This window comes from Gopherus evgoodei, chromosome 1 (assembly GCF_007399415.2).
Source record: "Gopherus evgoodei ecotype Sinaloan lineage chromosome 1, rGopEvg1_v1.p, whole genome shotgun sequence".
Classification (NCBI taxonomy): Eukaryota; Metazoa; Chordata; order Testudines; family Testudinidae; genus Gopherus; species Gopherus evgoodei.
Window position 1 is genome coordinate 52,441,239 of NC_044322.1, and position 27,529 is coordinate 52,468,767.

At 44.2% G+C, this 27,529-nt stretch overlaps 2 protein-coding genes across 3 annotated transcripts in view; both read left to right on the plus strand.

Annotated features, from left to right (window-relative positions):
- Nucleotides 1-576: 576 nt before the first annotated feature.
- Nucleotides 577-3,050, plus strand: LOC115652318 (serine/threonine-protein kinase Nek3-like). The gene is made up of 3 exons (XM_030564236.1): nt 577-764; nt 1,983-2,085; nt 2,507-3,050. The coding sequence occupies exons 1-3, from the start codon at nt 711-713 to the stop codon at nt 2,818-2,820; spliced, it is 471 nt and encodes a 156-aa protein (XP_030420096.1). The 5' UTR covers nt 577-710; the 3' UTR covers nt 2,821-3,050.
- A 9,786-nt stretch (nt 3,051-12,836) lies between these two features.
- Nucleotides 12,837-27,529, plus strand: part of LOC115652324 (serine/threonine-protein kinase Nek5-like) — a 41,560-nt gene continuing 26,867 nt past the window's right edge. The window contains exons 1-7 of one of the 2 annotated variants that reach the window (XM_030564249.1): nt 12,837-12,884; nt 13,797-13,937; nt 15,601-15,697; nt 17,269-17,366; nt 19,409-19,492; nt 19,604-19,674; nt 21,966-22,052. In XM_030564249.1, coding sequence (XP_030420109.1) covers nt 13,821-13,937; nt 15,601-15,697; nt 17,269-17,366; nt 19,409-19,492; nt 19,604-19,674; nt 21,966-22,052 — 554 coding nt within the window. In that variant the 5' untranslated portion in view covers nt 12,837-12,884; nt 13,797-13,820. Of the gene's footprint in view, nt 12,885-13,796; nt 13,938-15,600; nt 15,698-15,802; nt 15,831-17,268; nt 17,367-19,408; nt 19,493-19,603; nt 19,675-21,965; nt 22,053-27,529 lie in introns of those variants that run through there. The other variant, XM_030564258.1, reaches the window with a different exon arrangement.

The window sequence follows — 27,529 nt, forward strand, 5'->3', positions numbered from 1 at the left end:
CCCCCACTTGGGTAGCAGCAGCAGTCTGGGGCTCTAAGGGCTATTTTAAGGGCCGGGGCTCCCCTGCTTCTACCACCCCGGCCCTTTAAATAGCTGCTGGAGCCTTGGGGAAGTGGCAGGGCTCTGGTGGCTATTTAAAGGACTGGGGTGGCAGAGGCAGCTGGAGCCCTGGCCCTTTAAATAGCCCCCGGAGCCCCCTGCCACTCCAGGGCTCTGGGGGCTATTTAAAGGGCCTGCGGCTCCCCTGCTTCTACTCCCCTGGTCCTTTAGAAAGCCGCTGGAACCCTGGAGTAGTAACAGAGCTCTGGCAGCTATTTAAAGGCCCGGGGCGGTAGAAGCAGCAGGAGCCCCGGACTTTTTAAATAGCCCCCAGAGCCGCGCAGCCCTACCCCAGGGCTCCAGCAGCAGGGCTCTGGTGGCAATTTAAAGGGCCTGGGGCTCCAGCCCCTGCTTGGAGCCCCAGGCCCTTTAAATTGGCGCCTGGGGAAGCTGGGCCACTCCTTTAGCAACCAGTTCTACACCGGCTTCTAAATTTAACAACCGGTTCCAAACCGGCTCCAATTCACCACTGGACTGAGGTATATTGGCAGAGCAGTGAAGAAGCTTTCACAGAATTTTCCTTCAAAATGCCTGGCTCAGTGGTGTTAATTTCTTACCTTCAAGAGCACCACTTCAGCTGCTTATCTCAAATGTGGATTTAATTTTTGAACATGTCCATTAATTTATCAGGTGCTGTCAGAACAAGTGGACATTCTAATAATGGAGTAAGTACTCAAATATGAATACAAATATAATCCCTATTTTTTAAAATAACATATAGCAAATTGTTGTTGCTGACTAGTTACTGTATTAATAATCCATAGGCTGCTAGATCAGCAGTGAAGTGAATTGTGGTGGTATTTATATAAACATGTCACCCACATACACCTCTACCCCGATTATAATGCTGTCCTCGGGAGTCAAAAAATCTTACCGTGTTATAGGTGAAACTGCTTTATATCAAACTTGCTTTGATCTGCTGGAGCGTGCAGCCTCGCACCCCACCCCCGGAGCATTGCTTTACCGCGTTATATCCGAATTCATGTTATATTGGGTCGTGTTATATCGGGGTAGAGGTGTATCTGATATAGTAGGTACTGTCCATCTGCTACAGTTAAAATTGCAACATTTTCTGATATAATCTCAGCTTCATATCCTTGTGGCTTTCTGAAATTTTGGTTTAGGGTCTTGCGTTTTCCATGTTTAGTCCCGTCCTAGAGGTGGATTTTATTTTAGTTTTAGTGAAAATCCCTCCAATTGTTTGAGTTATGAGACAGTGGATAAAAATACACATACCCATTTTGCTCTAAAAACAAAAACATTGAACAAGCCACAGCAGAAACGGTTTGGCATAGCCTCACTGAGAACTAGTGCCCATGCTTTATTTGGGGTGAGTGTAATTAAATTAAATTAAGTAAGTTATAAATGGCTGAAAGAGCACTTCTGAGCAAATTTTAGCAGAGCCTACACCATCCCCAGTGACTATATTTTTCAAAATAGAAAAGAGACATGTTGCCAATAGGGCTCACTTCCTTTCCCTGGCTGAATTTCTTAATTGGACCTGTCAATCTGGGAGCTTCCTGTTTGAGTGCACCTTGTTGTTCTCCATCTCAATTCCTATTCATTCATCCAATCCAGCTGCATCTATTCATTCTCCATTATTTTGCTTCTGCTTAAAATTTTTTTAAAGATGCATAGCTCTACATAAGTAAATTTGTGCTTGCTGTCAAAAATCCTAACTCTCTCTCAAGAAGGGACATACAGTATGAAATGGGGTATAGGAAGTGCAGTGCAATGGCTGGTTTGGTGTCGCTGTTATTAACTTTACTATACTTAACTAGTATTTTTGTCCAAAATGTACCAAAAAAAGACTTGCAAGGATTATTGTTTAATTGCTTTAACAATACAAGTAATGATTAATGCTGTCCTTGGACCTTTTAAAGCAATATGAAGATCAAAGTAGTACAGGTAGCAATTCAAAACTGGAGAACATTACCAAGCGCTTGAGTGAGAGGACACTGAAGCAAAAGGGTGCTGGTGAAGAGGGTAATGTATATTGAATTCTAAGTCTTATGCATTCTCTTATTTATAGTGATGCTGATCTGCTGTACATACAGCCAAATCTTTAACTTAAAAACATGGAGTACACAGCACTATAATTACAGAAAAAGGTGCCAGTACACTTGCCTGCAAACTTTTTGAGATACAGTGATTATTGTATATTTCAGATTAAAGTCTTTCCCACAATGTTAGAAAAGCAGGTTCTTTGAAAACAAACAATTGCTGTAATAAAAATAAACAGACACATGGGACCAAATTGGAGTTGCACCCACTTCCATTAAGTCCAAATTTTGACCCATAGTGCCCAATCTCAATGTTGCTAGAGTACTTTATTGCTCTTTATAGTATTTTGTTTGAGCATGGAAATGTGTTAGAAGCTAGTAATCAACTTTTTCTTTTTCATTAGAAAACTGTGAAGTCCCCCCAAAGAATGCGAATTTGCCAAGTCCCCACAGAAAACATTGGGAAAGGGGAGAGTCAAATACAGTGGTAAATGTCCTGGAAAATGCATCCTTGCTTTCTTCCAGTTTTACAGCTGAGGAGGATGAAAGTAAGATCAGACTAAATGTATTTACAGTTGACTTTTATTTGTTTTTCATACAAGAAATGCACAGACTTCTTAATGGTGTTATAAAAAATGATTTTTTAGAAAATGATGGCACTATGCAAGGGGTATCTAATAATGACAAAAACCACCATACCAATAAGGATTTGAAGTAGTAAACAGTGCAGAAGAGAATAGGGGTCTGACCTTTAAAGTGTGATTTGAAAAGTCTGAGATAGATGCTAGCAGTGTTGGAAAGAGCCACAAGTGGAAAAAGCAGTGTTGACAGCAAAATGGTCATCATCTGTGTTTGACGAAGAGATTGTGCCTTGACCACAGTTATGTCCCTGTTACATGAAGCTAAACCACTTTAAGATGCTCTACATCAGTGCTTCTCAAAGCCAGTCCGCCGCTTGTTAGGGAAAGCCCTGGCGGGGCAGTTCACTGCTGCAGGCCAGTGGGGGCTGCAGGAAGCGGCGCGGGCTGAGGAATGTGCTGGCCGCCCTTTCCGCAGCCCCCATCGGCCTGGAGTGGCGAACTGCAGCCAGTGGGAGCCAAGATCGTCTGAACCTGTGGACGTGGCAGGTAAACAAACCGTCCCAGACCACGAGGGGCTTTCTCCTGAACAAACGGCAGCCCGACTTTTAGAAGCACTGCTCTACATTGAGCTAACCTTGAGAGCTACTTATAAGATTCAGCTGATGCAGAATTCAGCTGCCCATCTTTTGAGTAGGGTAGGCTGGTGGGAGCATGTCATATTTGTGCTTCAGATTCTGTGCTGTTTTCAATTAATGTGCAGGTAATTCAAGTGCTGGTTATTGTTGACAAAGGCTGAAATGGCCTAGGCTCTAATTACTGTATCTCAGAGACTCTCTCTTTCTATGTCCTGCTGTGATGATAACTCTCAACAGGAACACTTCAGCACAGACATTTTACTGAAAAATGTACAAATTTTACCTGTACAGTGCACCCACATACTGCAGTAATGGATGCCTTGTTCATGCTTATAGGACTATAGTTATTATTATGGATAAATGTATATTATAAATAAATGTGAAAATTAGCATTACTATTGATTACAAATCAAAATATGAATGGTCAGAAAATTCCAAAGTTAGGGGAGCAGATGATGCACCAAGCCATGAAATGGAAACTAAACATGTTTGGACTTGTGCATTTCCCCTTGATTTCTGCTATAGGAGTGAGTTTTTCTTCTTTGTTAGAACTGGCCCCTCGGGCTCCATCCTGAGAGATTCATAGAGGCACATGATGTCCAGGCAGAGATGCTAAGTCTCTGCACTTGGTCCTGGCTTCTGCTGGCTTCCTGATAGAATCCAGAATCTCTTGCTGCTTCAGTACCCTCATTCTGCTCTAGGGCCTCACACAGTCAGCATCAGGTCACCAACTGAAGGAGTATGTGGTTTGGCGAGCTGGGCAATAATGCTACAAGCTCAAATCTCCAGACCACACCCCTCGTTATTTCTCTAGTAATATCTCTATAATTCATTTTATTAATGGTATCTTATGTAGATAGGATGTTTCAGGGTATGATTTGCTAATGATCAATGATTTGCTAGTGATGTTTTTACTAGGTGGCTGTTTATAAAATATAGTGAAGATAACCACGCAGCAGTGGCTCAAAGAAAACTCCTCACACCTTGATGAATATTCTCAAGAATGCTGATATCAGCTTGGCATTTAAAACCTACACAATCTATAAACCAGGTAAATCCTGAGTCTGCAGGCAAACTGACATTTTGAAAATCAGATCCATAGTGATCAAAGTTTTTCATTATATAGCATTATTTATATGCTTGACTTTCAAAATCGCAGCAGATTTATTTTAAAATAATTTTATTAAACAAAATTAGACTATTTAAAAACAAATGAGAGAAATGTACGTACAGACTTGCAGCTGTGTGGTAAATCTCTTTACCACACACTTTCACCTACCATTTGTGGTGGCCATGTTGAGGGCAGCCTTCTGGAAGGTATAAAAGAATTTCTTCTACCAGATTTGCTGCTTTTTTAGTACAAGTGGCAGAGCTTTGGGAAGCCCTGGCCCCAGGTATGTCTATACTACAAGCATTACTGTGCTGCACCTACGCTGCTGTAGTGTAGACATTCGCTACAACGGCGGAAAGGATATTTCTGTTGCTGCAGTAAATCCACAACCTTGGAGAGATGGTAAGTAGGCCGACAGAAGAATTCTTCCGTTGACCTAGCTGCATCTACAATGGCAGTTAGGCTGACCTAACTGTGTCACTCAGGGCTTGAAATTTTTCACAGCTTTGAGAAATGTAGCTAGATTGATATAGTTTTTAGGTGTAGACCAGGTGCCAGATTCTGATTCTATCTTGCATTCTTTTGCAGATTGCTTTATTATCTTGTTTAACTACTCATTTAACAGAGTGTAACAGCCTGTACTGATGCTGTAGGCATAAGGAGAATGTCTTTCTTTGTGTCCATTTTATGATTTGACATCATACTTCTTTGCTTGTCCACATTTAAAAATGAAGAAAGGGTTAAGGAAAAAGTTACAAGTATGATCTGAATTTTGAAAAACCTGCCTTACAGTGAGAGACTTAAGCTCAATTTATTAGTTACCAAAGAGAATGCTAAGAGGTCTAGGAGTACTACATGGGAGAAGATTTCTTATAGCAGAGGGACAGATAAAGGGACAATGAGATCCAATGGCTGGGAAGTGAAGCTAGATAAATTCAGACAAAATAAAATATACATAACAGTGAGAGTAAGTAGTCATTGGAACAGCTTACCTTGGGATTTGGTGGATTTTCCGTCACTTGAACTCTTTAAATATAGATTGAATGATTTCTGAAATATATGTATAGCTCAACCAGAAATCTGAGCTAGAGACACGATTTGATAAGTGATATTTTTGGCCTGTGTTGTGTGGAGTTTCAGACTAGATGATCATAGTGGTCTCCTCTCTTAAAATCTATGAATGTGCTGATGTTGGTTGATTTCTCATATGGTAGCAGTGAGAGGTTGTTAATTTGAGAGAGCTAAATTCAGACAAGCTAATTGGCCTGAGAAATGAGAGTTCTTGGACCATGGAGCCCGATTTTGGCAGTATGTGTACTTTGTCTTGGGATGTGTGTAGCCCTGCAAAAACATAAGATGAAATTCACCCAATAGAAAAACGTTCTTTGAACGTGAGTGGTGGGAAGGCCTTCACATGGGCTACCTGCAGTAGATTACTCCTGCGGACATTCTGTGCCAAAAAATTAAAATTCTGCAAAATTCTGCAAATTGTGTTTGTCAAAATAACACTAGATAATCACACTAGTTTCAATTATTTTGGTAATTTATTTCAAAATACCTATCAGCAAATATTTAACAATACAGACACACACACATTTTCCCCCAGGAGTAGAGAGTTAAAGAAACCCCTGTGACAACCCAATTCCTGTTTCTCTGTCTCCTTCTCTCCCCCTCACCCCTCCACCCCCAGAGCCCAGGCAGGGGGCCAGACCCTACAAACCCCTCTCCGCAATAGCCCAGCTGTGGTGCCAACCCCCAGCCAATACACCCAAACCCCCTCCTCCCCAGAGCCAGTTGTGGGGCCCCTGGCCCAAATACCCATACCCTCTCCCCCACCCCAGAACCCAGCTGTAGGGCCCCCGAGCCCAGCTGCGGGCCCCCCCTTTGTCCAGATACCCATTCCCCCCTCCCCTCCAAGCCCAGCTGCAGGGCCCTCCCTTGCCCAGATATTTGTACCCCCTGAGCCCAGACACCCACCCTCTCCCCCTCCCCAGAGCCTAGCCATGTCCCCCAGCCTCCCTCCTGCCCCGGAGTCCAGGGATCCAGAGGGAGAAACAGGCCTGATGCTTGGTCCCAGGCTTGCACAGACTTTCCTGAGTGCTACCCTCTCCTTCCCTCAGGGCATGCGAACTCTAGCAGCCAGGAAGCCTCTAACTCCCTGTCCCTCCCCTGCAGTGTCTTCTGTGTGTGAGCTGGGCTCTGCCAGGTCCAGCAGCCCCTCATGGTGGCCAGCAGTGCTGCAACCCATTTCTGTGGGGGAAAGGAAATTCTGCACACACAACGTTAATTTCTGCAAAATTCTGCATTGCGCAGTGACATAGAATTCCCCCAGGAGTAAGATAGGGTGAATATTACCAATAACTATGTCTTCACTGCAGGATTAACTCGAATTAGCTACATCCAAATTAACTTGTCTTGAGTTAGCCTAGCTCAAGTCAAAGCAACCATGCTGCAAAACAACACTTAGGTCTTGTCTACACTGTCACTCACAGTGCTGAAACTTTCTTTGCTCGGGGTGTGAAAAAACAGCCCCCTGAGCGATGCACTTTAAATTGGCAGTGTTGCTAGTACTCTAGTGCTGGGAGCTATTCCCCTCACAGAGGTGGTTTTATTACAGGGCTGGGAGATCTCTCTTCCAGCACTGGAGCCATGACTACACAGCCATGTTAAAGCGCTGCTGCTTTAACATTGGCTGTGTGGACATACCCTTAGCTGCACAAAATGATTGGTTTATTGCACAGAGTGATTGTATTAGCAACACAGAGCAATTGTGTTAGCAGCTGAATAATTGTGCTAACTCGAGCTGTAGCTAAAAGGCTTGTCAGCTCAAATAAAAATACTACCACACTCAAATTAAGGGGTTTTGTGTGTAAATGGAACGCAAGTTAAAGGCAACGCTCAAGTTATAATTTGGGTTAATTGCAGTGAAGACAAACTTTATGTTTTATGGAGCTTAGTTTGGTTGGAGGCGTTAACAAAGTGGGCTGTAGAAAGAATTTAGAATCAATATTCAAAACTTGGGGGACTGACATTGGGAGGTGTGAATTTTGTTGACATTTCATTTTGGTTCTGAAACACTTTTAGCTTTCTTTTTTCACACTAAATTATTGTGGGTTCCCTTTCTCCCCCCCGCCTTTGCTTCAAAGTCTCTGAAGACTTATTGAGAGGTCCACTCTCTGAGGAAACCAAAGTATCTGATGAAATAGATGGTGAAGGTGAAGCCATTATAATGGATCCTGAGAGGCTTGAACCAAGATCTGATGAAGAAGACACGTATGTTCCAGCACAGCTTAAAAATTATATTCAGCTCTCATGGTTTTCTTTAGATTTGTTAGAGCAATTGCTCAAAAATAACCTTTTCTCTTGAAAACCTGGAATGTTTTATCATTTTTCAGCATATAAATTCATGCCTCTTTTATCTGACCACATTTATTGCTACTAAAGTATAAAATTCAAAATACTTTTTCATTACTATATTTCCCATACTTGCCACATTGTGGTGAGCCAAATGGGAATGAGCTGTTCCCACTGTAATAAACTCCTTCCTCATCACTCAGCCTGATGAGAGACTAAGGGCTTGTCTACACTGGCACTTTACAGTGCTGCATCTTTCTCACTCAGGGGTGTGACGTGACACCCTTCCCCTTGAGAGCTGCAAGTTTCAGCTCTGTAAAGTGCCAGTGTAGACAGTGCAGCAGTGCTGGGAGCTGTTCCCCTTGTGGGGGTGGTTTTTTTATCACTCTTCAAGCGCTATGCCGTAACTACACACCCATATTAAACGCTGCCGCGGACAGCACTTTAACATTGCTAGTGAAGACATGCCCATCTGCCTTCAAGCTGCCTGCCATGCTATCTCTGGTGCAAGTGCAGCCATTTCAGATGTGAAGTGGTGAGATGTGTGGCAAGTGAGCACACCTAGAGCCTCAGGAACAGTTGTCGTATGGCTGCAGTGTGGTTTAGGATGCCGCATGTCTACTGAATGGCTACTTATCTCTTGCTGGTCTGTCAGTAGGACTTTTCAGACTCCACACTGCTGATCCCGAGACTATTGAATGGCCTTAGAGTGTGTGATGCCCACTGTCATGGTATAATTCCCCACTCTGAACCTTAGCGTCCAAAAGATGGGGTACCAGCATGAATTCCTCTAAGCTCAATTACCAGCTTAGAACCTGTAGCGCTGCCACCAACCAGGAATTCCTGTGCCTGGTACACTCTGGTCCCCCAAAACCTTGCCCGGGAACTGCCAAGACCCAGACCCTCTGGATCTTAACACAAGAAAAGTAAACCCTTTCCCTCACCATTGCCTCTCCCAGGCTTCCCCTCCCTGGGTTACCCTGGAAGATCACTATGATTCAAACTCCTTGAATCTTAAAACAGAGAGGAAAATGCACCTTCCCCCCTCCTTCTCTCTTCCCTTCCCAGATTCTCCCTGAGAGAGACAGTAATCGTAACACAGAGAAATTAGCCTCTCTCTCCCCCTTCCCTCCTTTCTCCCCACCAATTCCCTGGTGGATCCAGACCCCGTCCCCTGGGGTCTCACACCAGAATAAAAAAACAATCAGGTTCTTAAACAAGAAACTTTTAATTAAAGAGAGAAAAACAGTAAAAATTCTTTGTAAATTTAAAATGGAATAAGTACAGGGTCTTTCAGCAATAGACACTGGAACTATCCTCCCAGCCTAAGTATTTAAGTACAAATTAAAATCTTTTTAGCAAAATACCAATTTGAACTCCTTCCAACCAAATACACCTTTGAACTCCTTCCAGCCAAATACACATTTGCAAATAAAGAAACAAGCATAAGCCTAACTCACCTTAGCACCTAGTACTCACTATTTTGAATCTATAAGAACCTGTATCAGGGAGATTGGAGAGAAACCTGGTTGCACGTCTGGTTCCTCTGAGCCCCCAGAGTGAACAACAACCAAAATCTAACAGCACACACAAAACTTCCCTCCCTCAAGATTTGAAAGTATCCTGTCCTCTGATAGGTCCTCTGGTCAGGTGACAGCCTGGCTCACTGATCTTGTCAACTCTTTACAGGCAAAAGAGAAATGAAGTACTTCTGTTCTATTAACTCTTACTTATCTGTTTATGACACCCACCTACACTGTTTGGACACTTTGGACATTTCTGATTTTTTACTTATACATCTCTGTTTTCTCTCCCAAATTATTATTTTATATTTTGAACCTTTTTTCCTCTTTATAGTACCACTTATGCATTCGCTAATAAGTACCATATTTATACATACCAGTGATGTCAAAATTAAATAAATTACAGATTTCCTTACTGTTGTTCAGTATTGACATAAGAACGGCCATACTGGGTCAGACCAATGGTCATCTAGCCCAGTATCCTGTCTTCTGACAGTGGCCAGTGCCAGACGCTTCAGAGGGAATGAACAGAACAGGGCAATTATTAAGTGATGCATCCCCTATTGTCCAGTCCCAGTTTCTGGCAGTTAGAGGTTTGGAATTGCATCCCTGACCATCTTGGCTGATAACCATTGGTGAACCTGTCATCCATGAACTTATCTAATTTGTTTTTAACCCAGTTATACTTTTGGTTTTCACCACATCACATGGCAGCAAGTTCTACAGGTTCACTGAGTGTTGTATGAAAAAGCACTTCATTTTGTTTGTTTTTTAAACCTGCTGCCTATTAATTTCATTGGGTGACCCCTAGTTCTTGTGGTGTATGAAGGGGTAAATAACACTTCCCCATTTACTTTTGCCGCACCATTCATTATTTTATAGACCTCTATCATATCTCCCTTTTAGTCATCTCTTTTTTAAGATGAACAGTCCAATCTTTTTTCTCTCTTCTCATATGGAAGCTGTTCCACACCCCTAATCACTTCTTTCTTGAGCAATAATAGCTAATTTACACCCCATCTTTTTGTTTGTATAGCTGGGATTATTTTTCCTAATGTGCATTACTTTGCATTTATCAACATTTGAATTTCATCTGCCATTTTGTTGCCCCGTCACCCAGTTTAGTGGGATCCCTTTCTCTTCGAAGTCAGCTTTTTTGAGTAATTTTATATTGTCTACAAATTTTGCCAGCTGACTGTTCACTCCCCTTTCCAGATCATTTATGAGTATGTTAAACAACACAGGTCCCAGTACAGATAACTGGGGGACCCTGCTATTTACCTCTCTCCATTATGAAAATTGACAGTTTATTCATACTTTTTGTTTCCTGTCTTTTAACCAGTTACTAATCCATGAGAGGACCTTCCCTCTTATCCCATGTCTGCTTAGTGCTTGTCTATACTTACGGGTGATCTAGGGAGGGGCGAGTGGTGCACTGGCAGTTGATTTAGTGAGTCTAGTGAAGACCCGCTAAATCGACTGCAGATCGATCTCCCAGCGACTCCTGTACTCCACTGGATAGAGAAGAGTAGGGAGAGTCGATGGGAGAGCATCTCCCATTGACATTGCATAATGTAGACCCCCCCAGTAAGTTGATCTAAGATATGTCGATTTGAGTTACACTATTCACTGTAACTCAAATTGCGTAGCTTAGATTGAATTTCTCCTGTAGTGTAGACGAGGCCTTAGTTTGCTTAAGAGTTTTTGATGAAGGACCTTATCAAAGGCTTTCTGAAAGGCTTAGCACACGCTCCTCTTGTTGGCTTCTCCCGTTTTTTTATTTATGTGGCTCTCTGCCTAGCATACTGGCTTTGCGGATCACGTTCTAAGCCACCTATCTCTCCCCATTCATTATATGAGAGCATAGATATCTAACTCAGGCTTTCTGGATCACAGTGTTGTTCATGTAATTTTCTAGGTGCTTAAAAGTTAGATGCCATGATGCTCAGCATTGCAACACCTTAGTCCCTTTTGTAGATCTGGGACCTTCTCTTTGTTTTCTTATGAAAGCTATAATTGGAATGAATTCAAAAAATACCTTTCCATTCCCTAATCACAAAGGTGTAAGGAATATACCTTTTGTAATTAGATTATTTTGACTGTAATTCAATGTGATACATGGGATAATTGTGGAAGAAGGAAAAATAGTAGTCAAGATTTTTATGACTGTATAATTTTAGATTTGAGAATTTATTCTTTTAATCTGTTTTTAGGGATTTTGAAGAGGAAGATGATCCTGACTGGGTATCTGAATTGAAGATGATGGCCACATACAGTGACTGAATATATAATATAACAATTATATGTACAATATATAAATTACAGTTGTTAAATGTATGTAATCCAAATTTGGATTTTAATTTTTTTACTGCTAAATCAACAGTTTTCAAGTTGATTAGTTCTGAATGTGTAAGTTTCATACACATCAGAATGGAGAAAAAATATACTTGATAAAAATTAAAACCGCAATCCAATGAACAAATCTGAATATCTTAATAATAAATTAAATATATGCTTGTTCTGTAGAAATGCCCGGGAGAGCAACACTGTTTAAAAGATCACAGTGTGGCAAGTGAGGAATGGTAGCACTAAAAGAATAATATGCAAGGTGTTTCTTTTTGATTAAAAATACAGATGTTTTATAGTAGAAATAATTGATCTTGCCTGAATGTAGCTTTAGGGACTATAATAACTTTCAATAAAGGCCTATGTCTCTCCAGCCAGTTTGTGATCTTTTGAAAATGGGGTGCAGTGAGGACACAGTGGCTGGGAACACTGGGTGATGGGAGTGCAGTGAGGACAGTGAGGTGGTACACTGAGTGATAGGGTATAGTGATGACACTGGATGATGGGGTGCATTGGGAGATGGGGGTGCAGTGAGGACACAGTGGCTGGGAGTGGGAACACTGGGTGATGGGAGTGCAGTGAGAACAGTGAGGCGGTATAGTGATGACACTGGATGATGGGGTGCATTGGGAGATGGGGGTGCAGTGAGGACACAGTGGCTGGGAGTGGGAACACTGGGTGATGGGAGTGCAGTGAGGACAGTGAGGTGGTACACTGGGTGATGGGGTGCATTGGGAGATGGGGGTGCAGTGAGGACACAGTGGCTGGGAACACTGGGTGATGGGAGTGCAGTGAGGACAGTGAGGCGGTACACTGGGTGATAGGGTATAGTGATGACACTGGATGATGGGGTGCATTGGGAGATGGGGGTGCAGTGAGGACACAGTGGCTGGGAGTGGGAACACTGGGTGATGGGAGTGCAGTGAGGACAGTGATGCCGTACACTGGGTGATAGGGTATGGTGATAGGGTATAGTGATGACATTGGAGGATGGGGTGCATTGGGAGATGGGGGTGCAGTGAGGACACAGTGGCTGGGAACAGTGAGTGATGGGGGTGCGGTGAGGACACTGGCCCCTGGGTGAGGGGGCTGCGCTGAGAGAATCCCAGGAGGGGTCAGAGCACTATATTATCCAGGCTCCTCCCCCCTCGGGGAGCCCGGGCTCCTCCTTGTGCTTCCCCCCCCCGCGCAGCTCTCACTGCCGCGGGGCCCGGCCCGGCTGCGGCACACAGGTACAGGGCACCCCGGTCTCGATCCGCCCGGCGCCGCGCGGGGGGCTGAACGAGGGACCGCGCTGAGCGGCGGGTCTGGCGCGTCCCGGCCCCATGGCAACGGAGCGCGCGGGGAGGGGAGGCCGGGCAGGGCGAGGACTCAGGGATAACCCCGTGGCTTCCACAGCACCCGGGGGGGGGGCGCTGGAGGCAGAGCGCTCCCCCCCCCCCCGCCAGACTGCACCAAGAGGCTGTAAATAGCGGCAAACAGGGAGACTTTGTGTAGGGGGGGGCTGCAAACCAAGGCTGCCCCAGCCCCGCCTGGGGCCTGGCTACAGGTGTCCGCGGTCGGATCCCGCCTTTCCCGAAGCGCGGGTCCTCCCATCCCAGAGCCTAGCTTGCGTCTGAGTCTCTCTAGCTGGTTGCCAGAAGACCCTGCAAACGCAGTCCTGGCTGTGGGGGGCAGCCAGTGCTGCCTGTTTGTCTGGTAGCTGCAGTATGAACGTCCACGTTCATTTCAGTGGGTACTAACCCAGATGCCAGTGATAATACTTGGTGCTAATGCTTTTAACTATTTCACTGAGCCTCGAAGCTTATAAGGAAAGAGAAATCATGTGATGTCATTAATACCTATAGAATTAGTTTCAGCACATTTTGAGTAGATGTCTAACACCACTTGGTGCTGAGGGAGTTGTAACTGGTTTTATTTTCCAGAAGGTATGGGGGGCTCAGCATTCTTACATTTGGAAAAGCTGGTTTAATTAAATACGGGGCACACCAATCCCGTTGTTTCCAGTTGGTGACAACAATTGTGATTGTGATTAAATTCTTCAAATTTGTGACTTCAGCAATGTGTGAAATCCCTTAGAATATTTTCAGAATACCGATTACCTTTGAAACCCTCATATTTGGGACTTTTTTTTTGTATTTTAGACACTGCTTTAAGACAAGGACATCATGGATAAATATGAAATTATTAAAATGATTGGGGAAGGAGCCTTTGGCAAAGTATTCTTAGCAAAAGGAAAGGTAGATAACCACCAATCTGTTATCAAAGAGATCAATTTAACAAAGGTAAAAACAACAAAAGCAACCCTATATAATACTGATGGTTTTTATTTAATTGGTTATAGTGCTGTGTGTTACTGCAATGTAAACTTTGGAGTTTTTTATTTCCTGTACGATTATAGGTTGACTATGTAAGGTTAAAATTTCTAAAAGACTGTTCAATTTGTCTATTAATTTAGTGATTTGCAAGTATGATTACATGTACAAATTTAACATAATAAAAACATGCCCATAAAAATAATTCCAGTTAGTTCAGACTTATCTATATGTAGAGTATGACAGCAAGTATAGAAATTATGGGCATATCCCTGCCAAACATTTACCACTGAGTATAATGGTTACTAATTGTGAGTATTCCTGTTTTCTCCACCAAAATTTGTTTACATTTTATTTACTTGTGTTTCAATTTCTCAAAAGATAACTATGAATTGAACTTTATTAATACAACATGTTTTAGTCTTCAAGCCATTTCAATTAATTTATTTCTAAACGTCATAATTTAAAAATATGACTGAGTAAAATATGATAGAACATATAATTAAAATGAAGCTACTGCTCTCAGAATAACTGGACAAAGTACATTTTGTGATGTGTTACTCTGCTTTTTCACTGTTTGTTCACTTATTTTCAAAATTAAGTAATTCACAATGAGGGGAGAGAAGCAGTCCTCTTAATGATTAATGTGAATTAGTGTGTTTGCGATGTATTAAGCAGCTGCAATAGAAGAATACATTTTTATAGTCCAGGTCTGAAAATCTTTATACAACGTCCATACTCAGTACCAGAGACTTTACAACCTAAAAATTACCTGGATACAAAAACTGTACAAATTCTCTCTAAACTGTAGTCACCAGCAATACAATAATCAGCATTTGCTAGGTATACAAGACTTCAGATTTTGGCTGTACACAGCTTTAAGATCAATAATTTTAAAAAATTGCCAAACCAGAGCATTCAAAAATCATGAGTCATGTTAAAAAATTACAAGACTTTAAAAAAAAGAAAAGATTTTCAGTTCTTTTTATCTACCTTTTGGTTTCTCACCCTCCAGTGTACACATAGGTTACATTTTCAACCTTTAAATGAAAGATGGGATTCTCAGCAAATCACTAGACTTCAGCATGTGATGCTTTAAGAAGAACACTAAGGGTGAAATCTTATCTCTACTGAAGTCAATGGGAGTTTTTGCTATTGACTTCAGTAGTGCTAGGCTTTCACCCAAAATATTGGAAAAGTGGATAACACTTAAGAGAAGTATTTTTCAATATTTTTCCTTTGTATTTTGTTCATATAAACTTACCCATACCAAGAACGTAAGTCACATGGGTCCTGCTCCTGCTAACACACAAGCGTGGGCCTAACTTCGCTTATGTGAGAAAAGTCCCTTTGACTAATTAGGACTACTCACATGAGTAAATTTACACACCTGCTTAAGTGTTTTCAGGATCAGAGTCTTAAAAAGTCGGTGTCAATATATTTTCAAATATCAGAACTTGTATTTTTCACTGTATATGCATAAAACCCTTTAAATAACTCTTGCAACATTTAGATCCACTACCACTTATTTAATGTAATCTCCTATGGCTGTTTTGATATGAGCTTTATGTAGAAAAAATTTTTACTAGGAAATTGGCATTTTACAGTTTTGTTTTTTTTAAACTCTCTTTAGATGCCTGTGAAAGAAAAAGAAGCATCTCAGAAAGAAGTAATTCTTCTGGCTAAGATGAAGCACCCAAATATAGTAACATTCTACAGTTCTCTTCAAGGTTTTAGTTTAACTTTATTTTGTTTGTGATTTTATGTGAGATTAAAATACTTTACTCACCTAGGAACCTGAAGAAAAGTAGCTTAAGTGTTTTGTACGCATAAATGACTTCTGGAATTGGACCAAGTTATTAGGTATTACTTCTATAGCACTTGAAGTATGCATGGTGTTTTATTGACAAAAAAGAAACAAGCTTACAGCCTTATTGAGCTATTTACAGCCAGGAGTAATGGTTGGAAAAAGATGTACTATGCAACTTTCCCCTCCATTTTTGTTTTCTCTGTGTATGTGTGTGTGTGTGTGTGTGTGTTTCTCTTTTAATATTTTAAGCCTTGTGTGTTTGTATCTTGCTTATTGTTACGCGGTACCACTCATCGCTAGGGCACCCCCTCTTGGCTGTTTAGGGGATTAGCTTCTTCCAGGTAAGACACCCCTTGCCTTGCACCATGGCCCCTCTCTCTCTCTGCGACCCAGAGTACTCCTTTTTGACTCAGCCCTTCAGCCAGGTCACTATAGTCCTCTCCTCCCAGGGTATCAAAGCCCCATTGGACGCCTGTCCCAGACAGTCTTCGGCTATGTCTACACTACCACAGTAAGTTGACCCACACTATGTAACGTAGCTGGAGTCGACGTAATTTAAGTTGAGTTACTGCGGGGTCTACACTGCTGGCGGCAGATGGGAGAAAATCTCCCATCCACTTACCTTATTCTTCTTGTCGGTGGTAGAGTACAGGGGGTCAACTGGAGAACGAGCTGCAGTTGATTTGGGGGGTCTTTACTAGACCCACTAAATCGACTGCTGATGGATTGATCTCAGAGCATTGATCGCTGCCGTAGTGATTGCTCTGTCTACTACACTATTAAAGTATCCCCTCAGGAATAAACATGGGTTAGCAAAATGCCAAAGGGGAAGCAGAATCCCTCTAAAGAGGATGTTTTGGGCTATGGCAACCTAGGCCCAAAGATGGAGCAGCTTGTTTCTCGAGGACACATCCCTCCTCTTGGGGAAGCTCTGCTAAGAAACTGAAAGAATCCATGACCCATGGAATAGTTCTCACACATAAGAAACTAAACACTGTGCAAAAGCTTTTGGATAACATTGAATAGCATATGAAGTCTGTTGCTGGATCCACACAAAACTTGGAAGCCAGCCTAACTTTCATTTATGGGCTCTAGGATATTGCACATGCGATGATGGGGAAGAATTGGTTGACTATATATTGGCCACAATTACTGGTGGAAATAAATTCACTTTGTCACAATGAGGGGTGAGTAGGAAAGAACATTTGAGGATATGGGAATCATCCTGAACGTAAATTAAGCTGTAAAGCTCTACTTTAGCAAATCTCCATCTCTTTTATGTCTTGTTTACTGTAATTAGTTTTTCCCTGTTGGTCACCAAAAGCATTCATCTTACCAGAAATCTTTGGGGGCAAGAAGGTAGAGATAGAGGATCAAAAGCTAAAAAAACAAACCCAAAACCCAAACACAACAGCTGTAACCAAAATAATTAATTGCTGTATCTACTAATATCAATGAAGTAGGTAGAAAAACCTCTATCTTTTCTTGCAGAAAAGAATAAACTGTACATTGTGATGGAATATTGTGGTGGAGGTGATCTGATGAGACGGATCAATATGCAACATGGAGTGTTGTTTGATGAGGACCAGGTAAAGGGGTTATTTTTGGAGGAAAGGATTTATATCCTAATATGCATGTTTAGGACTATCCAATACATGATGCAGTTTCTTGTCTTTATCGTTACAGTCACAAGAGATATGTAGCTAAGCCCTTCTGCTTTTTGTGAGAATTTAGTGATTTTTCAGTTAAGAGCTAGAGAAAAGATCTCTCCTTAGAAATGACATTTGAAATGGAAGGTAAGGAGTAATGTAGATCAAGGCTATGTCTTGTAGACAGAACAATGTTACCTAGATGGGGTGAAATACTGGCCCCATTGAAGTCAATGGCAAAACTCCTACTGATTGAAGTGGGGTCAGGATTTCACCCATGATATTCAGTAATAGGATTCAGAATTGTTAAACCAGCCTTCTGACCTATTCCAGTATATATTAGCTCAGAAATATGTGTATATATATTTAGTGGATGGAATGGAATCATGACTGTTTCCCATCCTTGACTTTACTCCTCTCATTCTCATACATGCTGCTTTTTGACCTCCCTTCCACTAGCTGAAGCATACTTTTCTATTAGGCATTGCACTTCAGAGTACAGCACTCAGGGCTAGTTTTTTCAGACACTGATTTCCATTTTGCAGGTACAATCAAGAATTTAGATACCTAGTGACCTAAATTGCTGGTGAAAATAACTAGTTGTAAAACTGCACATGCCCAAAAAGAAATCCAGATAAGTCTGGCCTTAAAATATGACTCTCGGTCTACTCTCAATCTAACATTTAAATAGAAAAATAAATCTCTTCACTTCTCTTTTTTCCATTGAAGTGGTAGAGAAAAAGGGAGTCAGTGGTGCGGCAATCAGTTGGGAGTTAACCGAGGGTTAATTGTGGATTGTCTGTCTCATTCAGTTATTAGAAGCAGACGGAACACAAGAAAGAATGAAATTTATATAAGAGGACAAAATCACAAATAAGAAAAATACAAAATAGGGAACCAACAATAAAAAAGAATGCTGACAACAAAAGAGAGTAACAAAATACAGAGCCAAACTAACAGGAAATGTGACATCAGAAGACAGACAAAGGAAGAGCAGACAAAAAAGGGGCATGGCAGACAAAAACAAAAAAATCCCCAAACTAAAGAAGCAAAGCAAGCTACCCAAGTATATTTAGTCCCCGTAATGTGCTTATATATTTTCAAATGTATGTACAAATTTAGTGCTCATGAAAGGCTCCAAATCAAGGAATCACAACTTAGCACAGCTAAGCAGGTGCGTAAGTGCTTCCTGAATAACGTTGATTTCCTGAATGAAATCATGAAGTCGATGGGCTGTATGCATGTGTTGTAAAGTTAAGCATGTGTTTAAGTGTTTTCCTGAATAGGGATAGACTGAAGTATATGTCTGACTGCTTCCCAAAGGTCTTGATCCAGGAAAGTACTTAACCACGTGTTTAATATTAAGTATGAACTTAAGTGCTTTTTTAGATCAGGACCAACGTAAGGAGATAATAGCTGTGGCTTATGACAGAGATAGTGCGAGAAGTTGCTATGCAAGCTTATACAACTCTGCCGTTTACTCACATTTCTAACCGACAATCTGTTTTTCTGTTCCTGGGCCTTTCTTGACAAGGGATCATAAATGTCATCAAAATTGTATGGTGGTTTAATGGTTTCTAACACTGAGGATTAGGATGAGACTGTATAACTCCTTTTCAAATGTGATCTGAACTAAGATTTGAACTCACTCCTTCCTAAGTAAAAGGCTGCCTTGGGTTCGATTCCACATTCCTTATTCAGGCAGAACTCTCACTGCAGTTACTGGAAGATTTGTTGGAATAAGGACTGTAGGATCATGTATTTGTCTGCATATTATTTACTGATAATATTAAAATTGGAAAATTGATTAAACGAGTCCAGTCATAAACAGCTCTGTTTATTTTTCCCTCTTTTTTGTGAATATGCAGTGTGTACTTTAGGTTTTCTTTTGTTTTTGTTTTATATTTTTCAGTAAGACATTCCATTGGAAATCACAGCGGTGCAGATTTACAGAGTCTTATATCTTTTGTTTTTCACTATAGATTCTGGCTTGGTTTGTGCAGATTTCCTTAGGACTGAAGCATATTCATGACAGGAAGGTTTTACACAGAGACATAAAAGCTCAGGTAGTAAACTTGGGGAATTACAGTTCTTGATTTTACCCAGTCACAAAAATGCATACATAGGAAATTCTTCCATGTTTCATCAACGCATACCGGTTTCTTCTTTATTTGCAGAACATTTTCCTTAGCAATAATGGAATGGTAGCAAAGCTTGGGGACTTTGGCATAGCAAGAATGTTGAACAAGTAAGCATCTTTTTTATGCAATTTGTGTCCTGTACCTAATGCCACCCCTGAAAAAATGTCACTGTTCCTAAAGACCAGGTGCAGATTGAAAATGTGTTGTGTCTAATGCAGTCCAGGGGACTAAGGGTCTGATACTGCCCTGTGGAAATCAATGAGAATTTTTGTCATAGACTTCAATGGGAGCAGGAAAAGGCCCTAAGACTGCACAGAATGTATCCAGAATGGTACATATTTTATTTTCTTTAAGAGGTGTTTATAAGAAGGTAAACCTAAAAGAGAATATGAGCTGTCTGGTGGAAGGATGGTCCGGTGGCTAAGGCACTAGTTTACAACTCAGGAGATCTGGGTTCAAGTCACTGTTCCACTGCAGACTTCCTTTGTGACTGTGGGAAAATTGCTTAGCATCTCTGTGCCTCAGTCCCCCAACTGTAAAATGCAGATAATAGTACTTCCCTGCCTCACAGAGCTGTTGTGAGAATAACTACACTGAAGATTGTGAGGTGTTGAGATACTACAGCAGGGGTGGGCAAACTGCCAGCCATTTTAATCGTGCTCTCGCTGGGGAGCAGGGTGGCGGGAAGCTCCCAGAAGCAGCGGCATGTCCCCACTCCGGTGCTTCAGCCAGGGAGCAGGTTCGAGGGCTGCTCCATGTCCCTCCCAGAAGCAGCGATATGGCCCCTTTCCGGCTCCTATGTCTAGGGGCAGCCAACCAACCCCACTACTCTGCTCCAGCTTGGAGCCCCCTCCCCCACCCTGAATTCCTCATTTCTGGGCCCACCCTGGAGCCCGCACCCCCAACCAGAGCCCTCACCCCCCTACACACACCGCAAATCCAATTTTGTGAGCATTCATGGCCCGCCATACAATTTCTATTGCCAGATGTGGCCCTCAGGCCAAAAAGTTTACTCACCCCTGTACTACAGTAACGGGAGCCACATAAATACCTAAAATAGATGGCAGGCAAACCTCATGCTTTATGTCAGTACAGACTTTTTCTACAGTATTTTAATAGTCTTCATGGAATAAGAAAATTACAAGAAAAATATTTTCTAGTTCAGTAACACCATTCATCAAACAAGTTTACTATACAAACATGAATGGCTTAAGCATCACAACCTCCTGGATGCTCGGAAGCATTTTCATCTTCTTTTTTGCAAATGGGGAATCAGAGCCACAGAGAGGCTAGGTGCTAAACTTTCAGTGGGAGTTGTGCGTGCTCAGCACTTCTGAAAATGAGGCTGTCGTGTCTCAAGTTTGACAGCCAAGAATGAAGGCACCCCAGTATTAGTGTCCACTCTTGAAAATTTAGATGTACAGTGATTTGACCAAGGTTACACAGCAAGTCAGTGACAGAAAATAGGACATGCAAACCCTAGGAAGCACTCCCTCCTTTCCATCCTGGTTTGGGTGGGATACTCACATCTAGGACAACACTGTTTCGTGGTTTAATGGATATATTGCAAAACCATCTGGTGCGTCATAAAATCTTGCTGCACTGTTGTCTGCTTTTAAAATCCTGTATTAGTGATGATTAAAGCTATGATTTTTTCATGGAGGTTATGGGAGCCACGGAATCCGTGATGTCCAAAGACATCTGTGCCGTCAGCCCTGGCAGCTGGGAGCTGCAGGGTCCCACCGCCTCCCACAGTAGCAGGGAGCTGTGAGATATGCCCATCACCTGAGGCAGCAGGCCGCCAAGCTCCAAACTGTCTTGGCAGTTGGGGTACCCTGCAACTCCCAGCCACCACAGGCAGGGGGTACCCCACAGCTCCCTGACACCTACAGTGGGGCCGAGGGACCCTGGAGCTCTGAGCTTCCACTGGCCACCCTGCAGCTACCCAGCCACTTCCGATTTATCATGGATATTTTTAGTAAAAGTCACAAACAGGTCACAGACGATAAAGAAAAATCCACAGAAGCCCGTGACCTGTCTCTTACTTTTACTGAAAATATCCATGACAAAATCTTAGCCTTAGTGATAACCATTTCTCCAGGAATGGTGATTGCAACACTGGTATGGAGTGAGGAGAGAGAGAATTCCTGAGCTTTATATTGGAACACAGGCATTCTCTACTATAGAATTACACAACCATTTTAACAGAGAGCTGGAGAGTGTTTTCATTTTGTCCTTGCAGTATCTAAATTAATGTACTAAACTGGCATTCATATACTTTTGAGCAGAAATGATAGCCTCTATGTGCACTTTTCCTGGTTACATACAAGCCCTTTCCCCTACTTTTAGAATAAACTCTTTATCACTTACGTTTCTTTTGTTTTCTATCTTTCATTAGTACTATGGAGCTTGCTCGTACGTGTGTAGGGACACCCTACTATCTGTCGCCAGAGATCTGTGAGAATCGACCATATAACAATAAAACGTATGTATCTAAATATATGTTTGCTTGGATGCTTTCTTCAACCATATGATGAAACATGCATGCTTGAAAACAGGAAGTTATTTGCTTTGATAATCTCATGACTTAACATTACAACTGCATTTTTATTTTCATAAATATGTTTGCAACTACTTATATTTTAATCTTCTTACTTACATTTGTAATACTGTCAGGATTTTATCTCACTGCGTGTGTAATGTGCAGTAGCTGCCAGAGATGTGGCTCCTTTTAGTTCAGAGTTTGCAAAAGTTAATAGACCGAGTATTGATTGTTAAAAATATTCTTCAAAGAACGGTGTTAGATTGACAGTTCTGGACAGTGAAAGCCCCTGTTTTCAGTAACCCTTATAGAGTTGTCTGCAGAGGAGGCAGATACATGTGAGACTTGTAGAGACTCGCTGAGAGCCACCAAAACATTAGGTGCTGAGGGTTGAAGAGTCATGGGTTATGGGGGGCTATGTACCCCTATTCTGTGTGGGAAGTATGACTTCAGACCAGAAGAGCCTTGATTCCAGATAGATACCTCAATTTCAAAGCTCTCAGAGGACTCCTCAGACTGCTCATCTCCCTTGCAGTCTCCTTGGCTGTCAGTCAGACAGAGATAGCCTACCCCTTCCCTGTGCAGGAATGTCCCTGCTTGTGGCATTGTACCCCGGTGACAGGGCTGCCATCTATGACAATAAGAGGGGAAGTCTAAGGTATTCAGTTATTACAATGCTGGATGTGATATAGAAAAATTTATAGAGTAAAGGGCTCTACCTCTGGGGATAGAGCTGTGTGGCCCCGGATCGGCTCTGCAACCGCCTCTATGTGGATCTCCATTCCCAGATTCACCTAACTCTCTATGGATTCTAAACCTAACCAGCTCATTCAGCTCAGTCTGTATCCAGTGAACGAATCTCTCAGGGATCTGTACTACAGCTACAAGTACCACTGAAAATGAAGAGGCAGTTGTTAATATTTATACTGTCAGGCAGGCAAACATGATAGGCAAAAAGAACTACTGCAGGGAATGCTGAACATCTTTATTGCATCTCCAAAGTAATATTCTTCAAAGACTATTTTATGCTACTACAAGTGCAAACTGTTGACACTAGCCCATCAGTTCTACTCGTGGTCAGGGCACTTGAAGGTAATAAAGTAGTAGTATGATTGTAATGGTTGTTTATACTGCACCATCATCGTGCATGGTGTATAAATAATTTTTTTAAAAGGCCCCCGTTATGTACTTCAGAAACCAGAAAAATTAATTCTTCTTTGAGTGATTGCTCATGTGCATTCCACAGTAGGTGTGCATGTTCGCCACGTGCACTGATGCTGAAAGTTTTTCCCCTAGCCGAACCAGTAGGGGAGCACCCCTAGCGACCCCTGGAGTGGCACCTCTGTGGTGTGGTATAAGGGGCTCTGTGCGCTCCCCCCACCCTCAGTTCCTTCTTGCTGCCAGTAAAGGTGTGTTGGAACTGCTCTGCTCCAGCTTGGCTGCAGCTTCCCTCTTGAACTCTTGTTCATTCATAGTTAGTAGTACCTGTAGTTAAAGTAGTTTAGTTTCATGTTAGTTTAGTGCGCCCGGGTTGGGGCATGCCCCGTGCCCCAGGTTATAAGTTGTACGACACTTGCAGGCAGTCGATGCCAGTGCATGATCTGCACGTGGACTATTTACACTATCTGAGGGAAAACCAGCTCAGCGATTGCTGCAAGATTTGCAGATCCTTCAAGCCCAAAGGGACATTTGGCTCCGAGCCATTCTGATGGAGTTGGCGTTGACCCTGACTCCAGTGCACTGTTCCGAGTCGGCACCGAGTACCACGGCATCGGTGCTCAGTGATCCTTCAGTGCCTTCTACCGGCCGGCACTGCTCCCCGTCTGCAGGGCACGCCAAAAGTCTAAGAAGAGGTCTTCTTCACCAAGACACCAGAGCAAGACCGGGTGAGAGACTAGACCCACGTTGGGCAGTTCTTGATTCCCGCTGGCCTCCAGGCCTCTGACTCAGGTTGAGCAAAGCAGCCCGGTCCACTCTGTGCTGACCTCCGCAGACGTCCGGGTGCCCTTCACGCCCTGCAAGCAGCCCGGGACGTTATGTCTCTGCTGGTACCAGGGGCACCACCACTGTTGGCTCCCTGGTCCAGAGGCATGCCACCGCTTGGATCTCCGCAATCGCTGCCTGGTCGGTACCGTTCGCAGTCTAGGGAATGTTCCCGATGCTGTTCGCCACTCAGCGACTGCCCCGTGCCGGTTCCCATCGACTCCCACCAGATTGTCTGTCTGGGTAACAACTGGAAGGGGTTCCAGGCCCCGCTCCACCTCGAGGGACCGTGGACCTCGCAAGGAGAGCATGCCCCGTTGAGACCAGGACAGACAGCACTAGAGGTCCTCGTCTCCAAGAGGCTATCACAGCCCATCGCAGTACGAGCATCAACTCTGTTCCCATTCTTAGTCTCGCTCCAGGACCCCACCATGCGACTGCTCCCGTAGTCCCAGGTGTCGATTGCTGGCACCTCCCCGTCGCAGAGCCCTTCATGGAGCAGCTGCTACTGGTGGTACTCCCACTCCTGCATGCCGGGATCACGGTCTCGTGGTCCGCACCGTTCCTGATGCCACCGCTCCTCCCAGTCCCAGGACAGTGGCAAGTTGTACGCCAGCCCGGCCTGCCTTCATAGTCGTCAGTTGATGGGACAGGCTAGTCAGGCTGAGCAGCCTGCTCCACCGGTGCCACAGCAGGTGAAGTGCCACTGGGCTCCTTGGCCGGCACCGTGATACCAATGGCCCCGTGACCCCCGACACAGCCCGGTGATGGCTTGCTCGGTGGCCGGGACCTCGGAGAGACCATCGGCCTCCCTATCTTAGCCTCCGAGGAAGGAGTTGGTGGGGTGTTCATCTCTGGTTCTGTGCCCAGAGGGCGACCAAGTGATGGGACCTCCGGCACTGGTAGGTACTCAGAGTACCGCATCCCCATCCTCATCCTCCCCTGATGAGGCAGTTATGGCCCCTCCTCCACCTGTTCCGCAGGAGGACTCTAAGGCCCACCAGAAACTGTTGAAAAGGGTGGCATCAAGCCTCAACTTCAAGCCAAGATGGTAGAGGAACCCTCGGACTCTCTCTTCAACATCTTCTTGGGCTTGGCACCGGGCAGGGTGGCCCTCCCACTCCATGAAGGGGTGGCAAAGCTTTAAAACGCCTTGTGGAAAACCCCGGCTTCCTTGCCCCCCATCTCTAAGAGGGAGGAATGGAAGTACTTTGTGCCTGTCAAGGGGTATGAATACCTGTACACCCACCCTGCCCCCAATTCCCTGGTGGTCAAATCTGTCAACCACAGGGAGAGGTAGGGTGAACCGGCCCCTACTCAGAAAAATAAAGACTCAAGGAGGCTGGACTTATTCGGGGGAGAGGTTTATTCATCCTCAAGTTTCCAGTTAAGGGTGGCAAACCACCAAGCCCTCCTGGGGAGGTATGAGTTTATTTGTGACAAGAAGGAGTTCAAAGCTCTGGTGGAGGAGGGTACAGCGGCTGCCAGGGCGACCCTTCAGGCAGCGTCAGATGCCGCAGATACACCTGCACGGTCTATGGCCTCCGCAGTGTCCATGAGGAGGGCATCGTGGCTCCTGCTGTCTGGCTGTCCAGAGAGGCGCAGAAGTCCTTGCAGGACCTTCCATTCGATGGCAAGGCCCCGTTTGTGGAACAGATAGACGTGAAATTGCACGGCCTGAAAGATTCCTGCACAAGGCTTAAGACCCTGCCGGGACCAAGTTTAAGCCGCAGCACACTCCCACCCAAGCCAGACAACCCGGCCTCAAATGTTTTACATCAACAGGCAGGGCGGGGCTCGCTCCTCTGCTAGGAAGCCCTCAGATTGTGGGACTTCTGTATAGCCCACGATATTTGCCTACAAGCCCACCACTTACCTCGCACCTGGAACTCGTGGGCAGATCACCTGAGCCGAGATTTCTCCTTTCAGCATGAGTGGTCACTACACCCAGAGATGGTGCCCAGGATTTTCCAAGAGTGGGGCACTCCCCAAGTGGACCTGTTCGCGACACATCAGAACCACCGGTGTCCCCGCTTCTGCTTCAGGGAGGGGTTGGACGCAGGCGCCATCTCCGATGCCTTCCTCCTGTGCTGGTTGGGCCAGCTTCTCTGTGCCTTCCCCGCCATTCCCGCTGATCGGCAAGGTCTTGGAGAAGATAAAAACTGAGAGGGCCTGGGTGCTCCTGATTTGCCCCGGCACGGCCCAGGCGACAGTGGTACAGGACTCTCAGGAGCCTGGCGGTCGCCGCCATGTGGCTGTTATCATCCTGCCTGTACCTGTTCTCCCAGGACCAGGGCTGCCTCCTCCACCTCAACCTAGTGGCATTCCACCTTATAATGTGGCTGCTCAGTGGTTAGGCCGGGAGGAACAGACATGCTCGGAAGGGGTTCAGTACATCCTCTTGGAAAGAAGATGGCTCTCCACATGTTGGGCCTATTTGACAAAGTGGTCTCAGTTTTCAGTGGGCAGCAGTTTGGGGTGTTTCGCCCGTGGCTGCTCCGATCCAGCTCATTTTAGACTACTTCCTTCATCTTAGAGCCCAGGTCCTAGTGCCCTCATCCGTCAAGGCGCACTTGGCAGCCATATTGGCCTTCCACCCACTGGTGCAGGGCCACATGGTATTCTCCCAATCTATGACTGGCCGATTCTTCAAGGGATTGGATTGTCTTTTCCTGTACGTTAGGCCCCCAGTCCCACAGTGGGACCTGAACTTGGTGCTGGCCTGGTTGACAGGTCCCCTGTTTGAGCCGCTAGCTACGTACTCCTGGTCACACCTCTTGCCCCCGTACATGGTGGTCCACAAGGATAAGGTCCAGCTCCGACCACATCCTTCGTTCCTCCCCACGGTGGTCTCTACCTACCACAGGGGTCAGGACATCTTCCTGCTGGTGCTTGGTTCCAAGCACCATGCATCCAGTGAGGAGCGCCACCTCCAAATGCTGGATGTGAGACTAGCTCTGGCCTTTTACCTGAAGCAGATTAAGCCATTCAGGAAGTCCTCGCAGCTGTTCATTGCCTCAGCTGAACGCATGAGAGGTCAGCCAGTCTCTACTCAGCGACTCTCCAACTGGATCACCTTGTGTATTCGTACCTGTTATGACCTGGCTGGAGTCCCCCCGCTGCCGATTCTGAGTGCGCACTCGACAAGGGCGCAGACCTCATTGGCCAGCTTTTTAGCCCATGTTCCCATTCAGGACATATGTAGGGCTGCCATGTGGTCTTCGGTTCAAACGTTCATCTCACGTTATGTGATCGTCTCCCAAACCAGGGAAGACGCCGGGTTCGTCAGGACTGTGCTCTGTCCCGAGAGTCTGTAAACTCCAACCCACCTCCAACAGATACAGCTTGGAATCATCTATTGTGGAATGCACATGAGCAATCACTTGAAGAAGAAAAGACAGTTACCTTTTCTGTAACTAGTGTTCTTCGAGATGTGT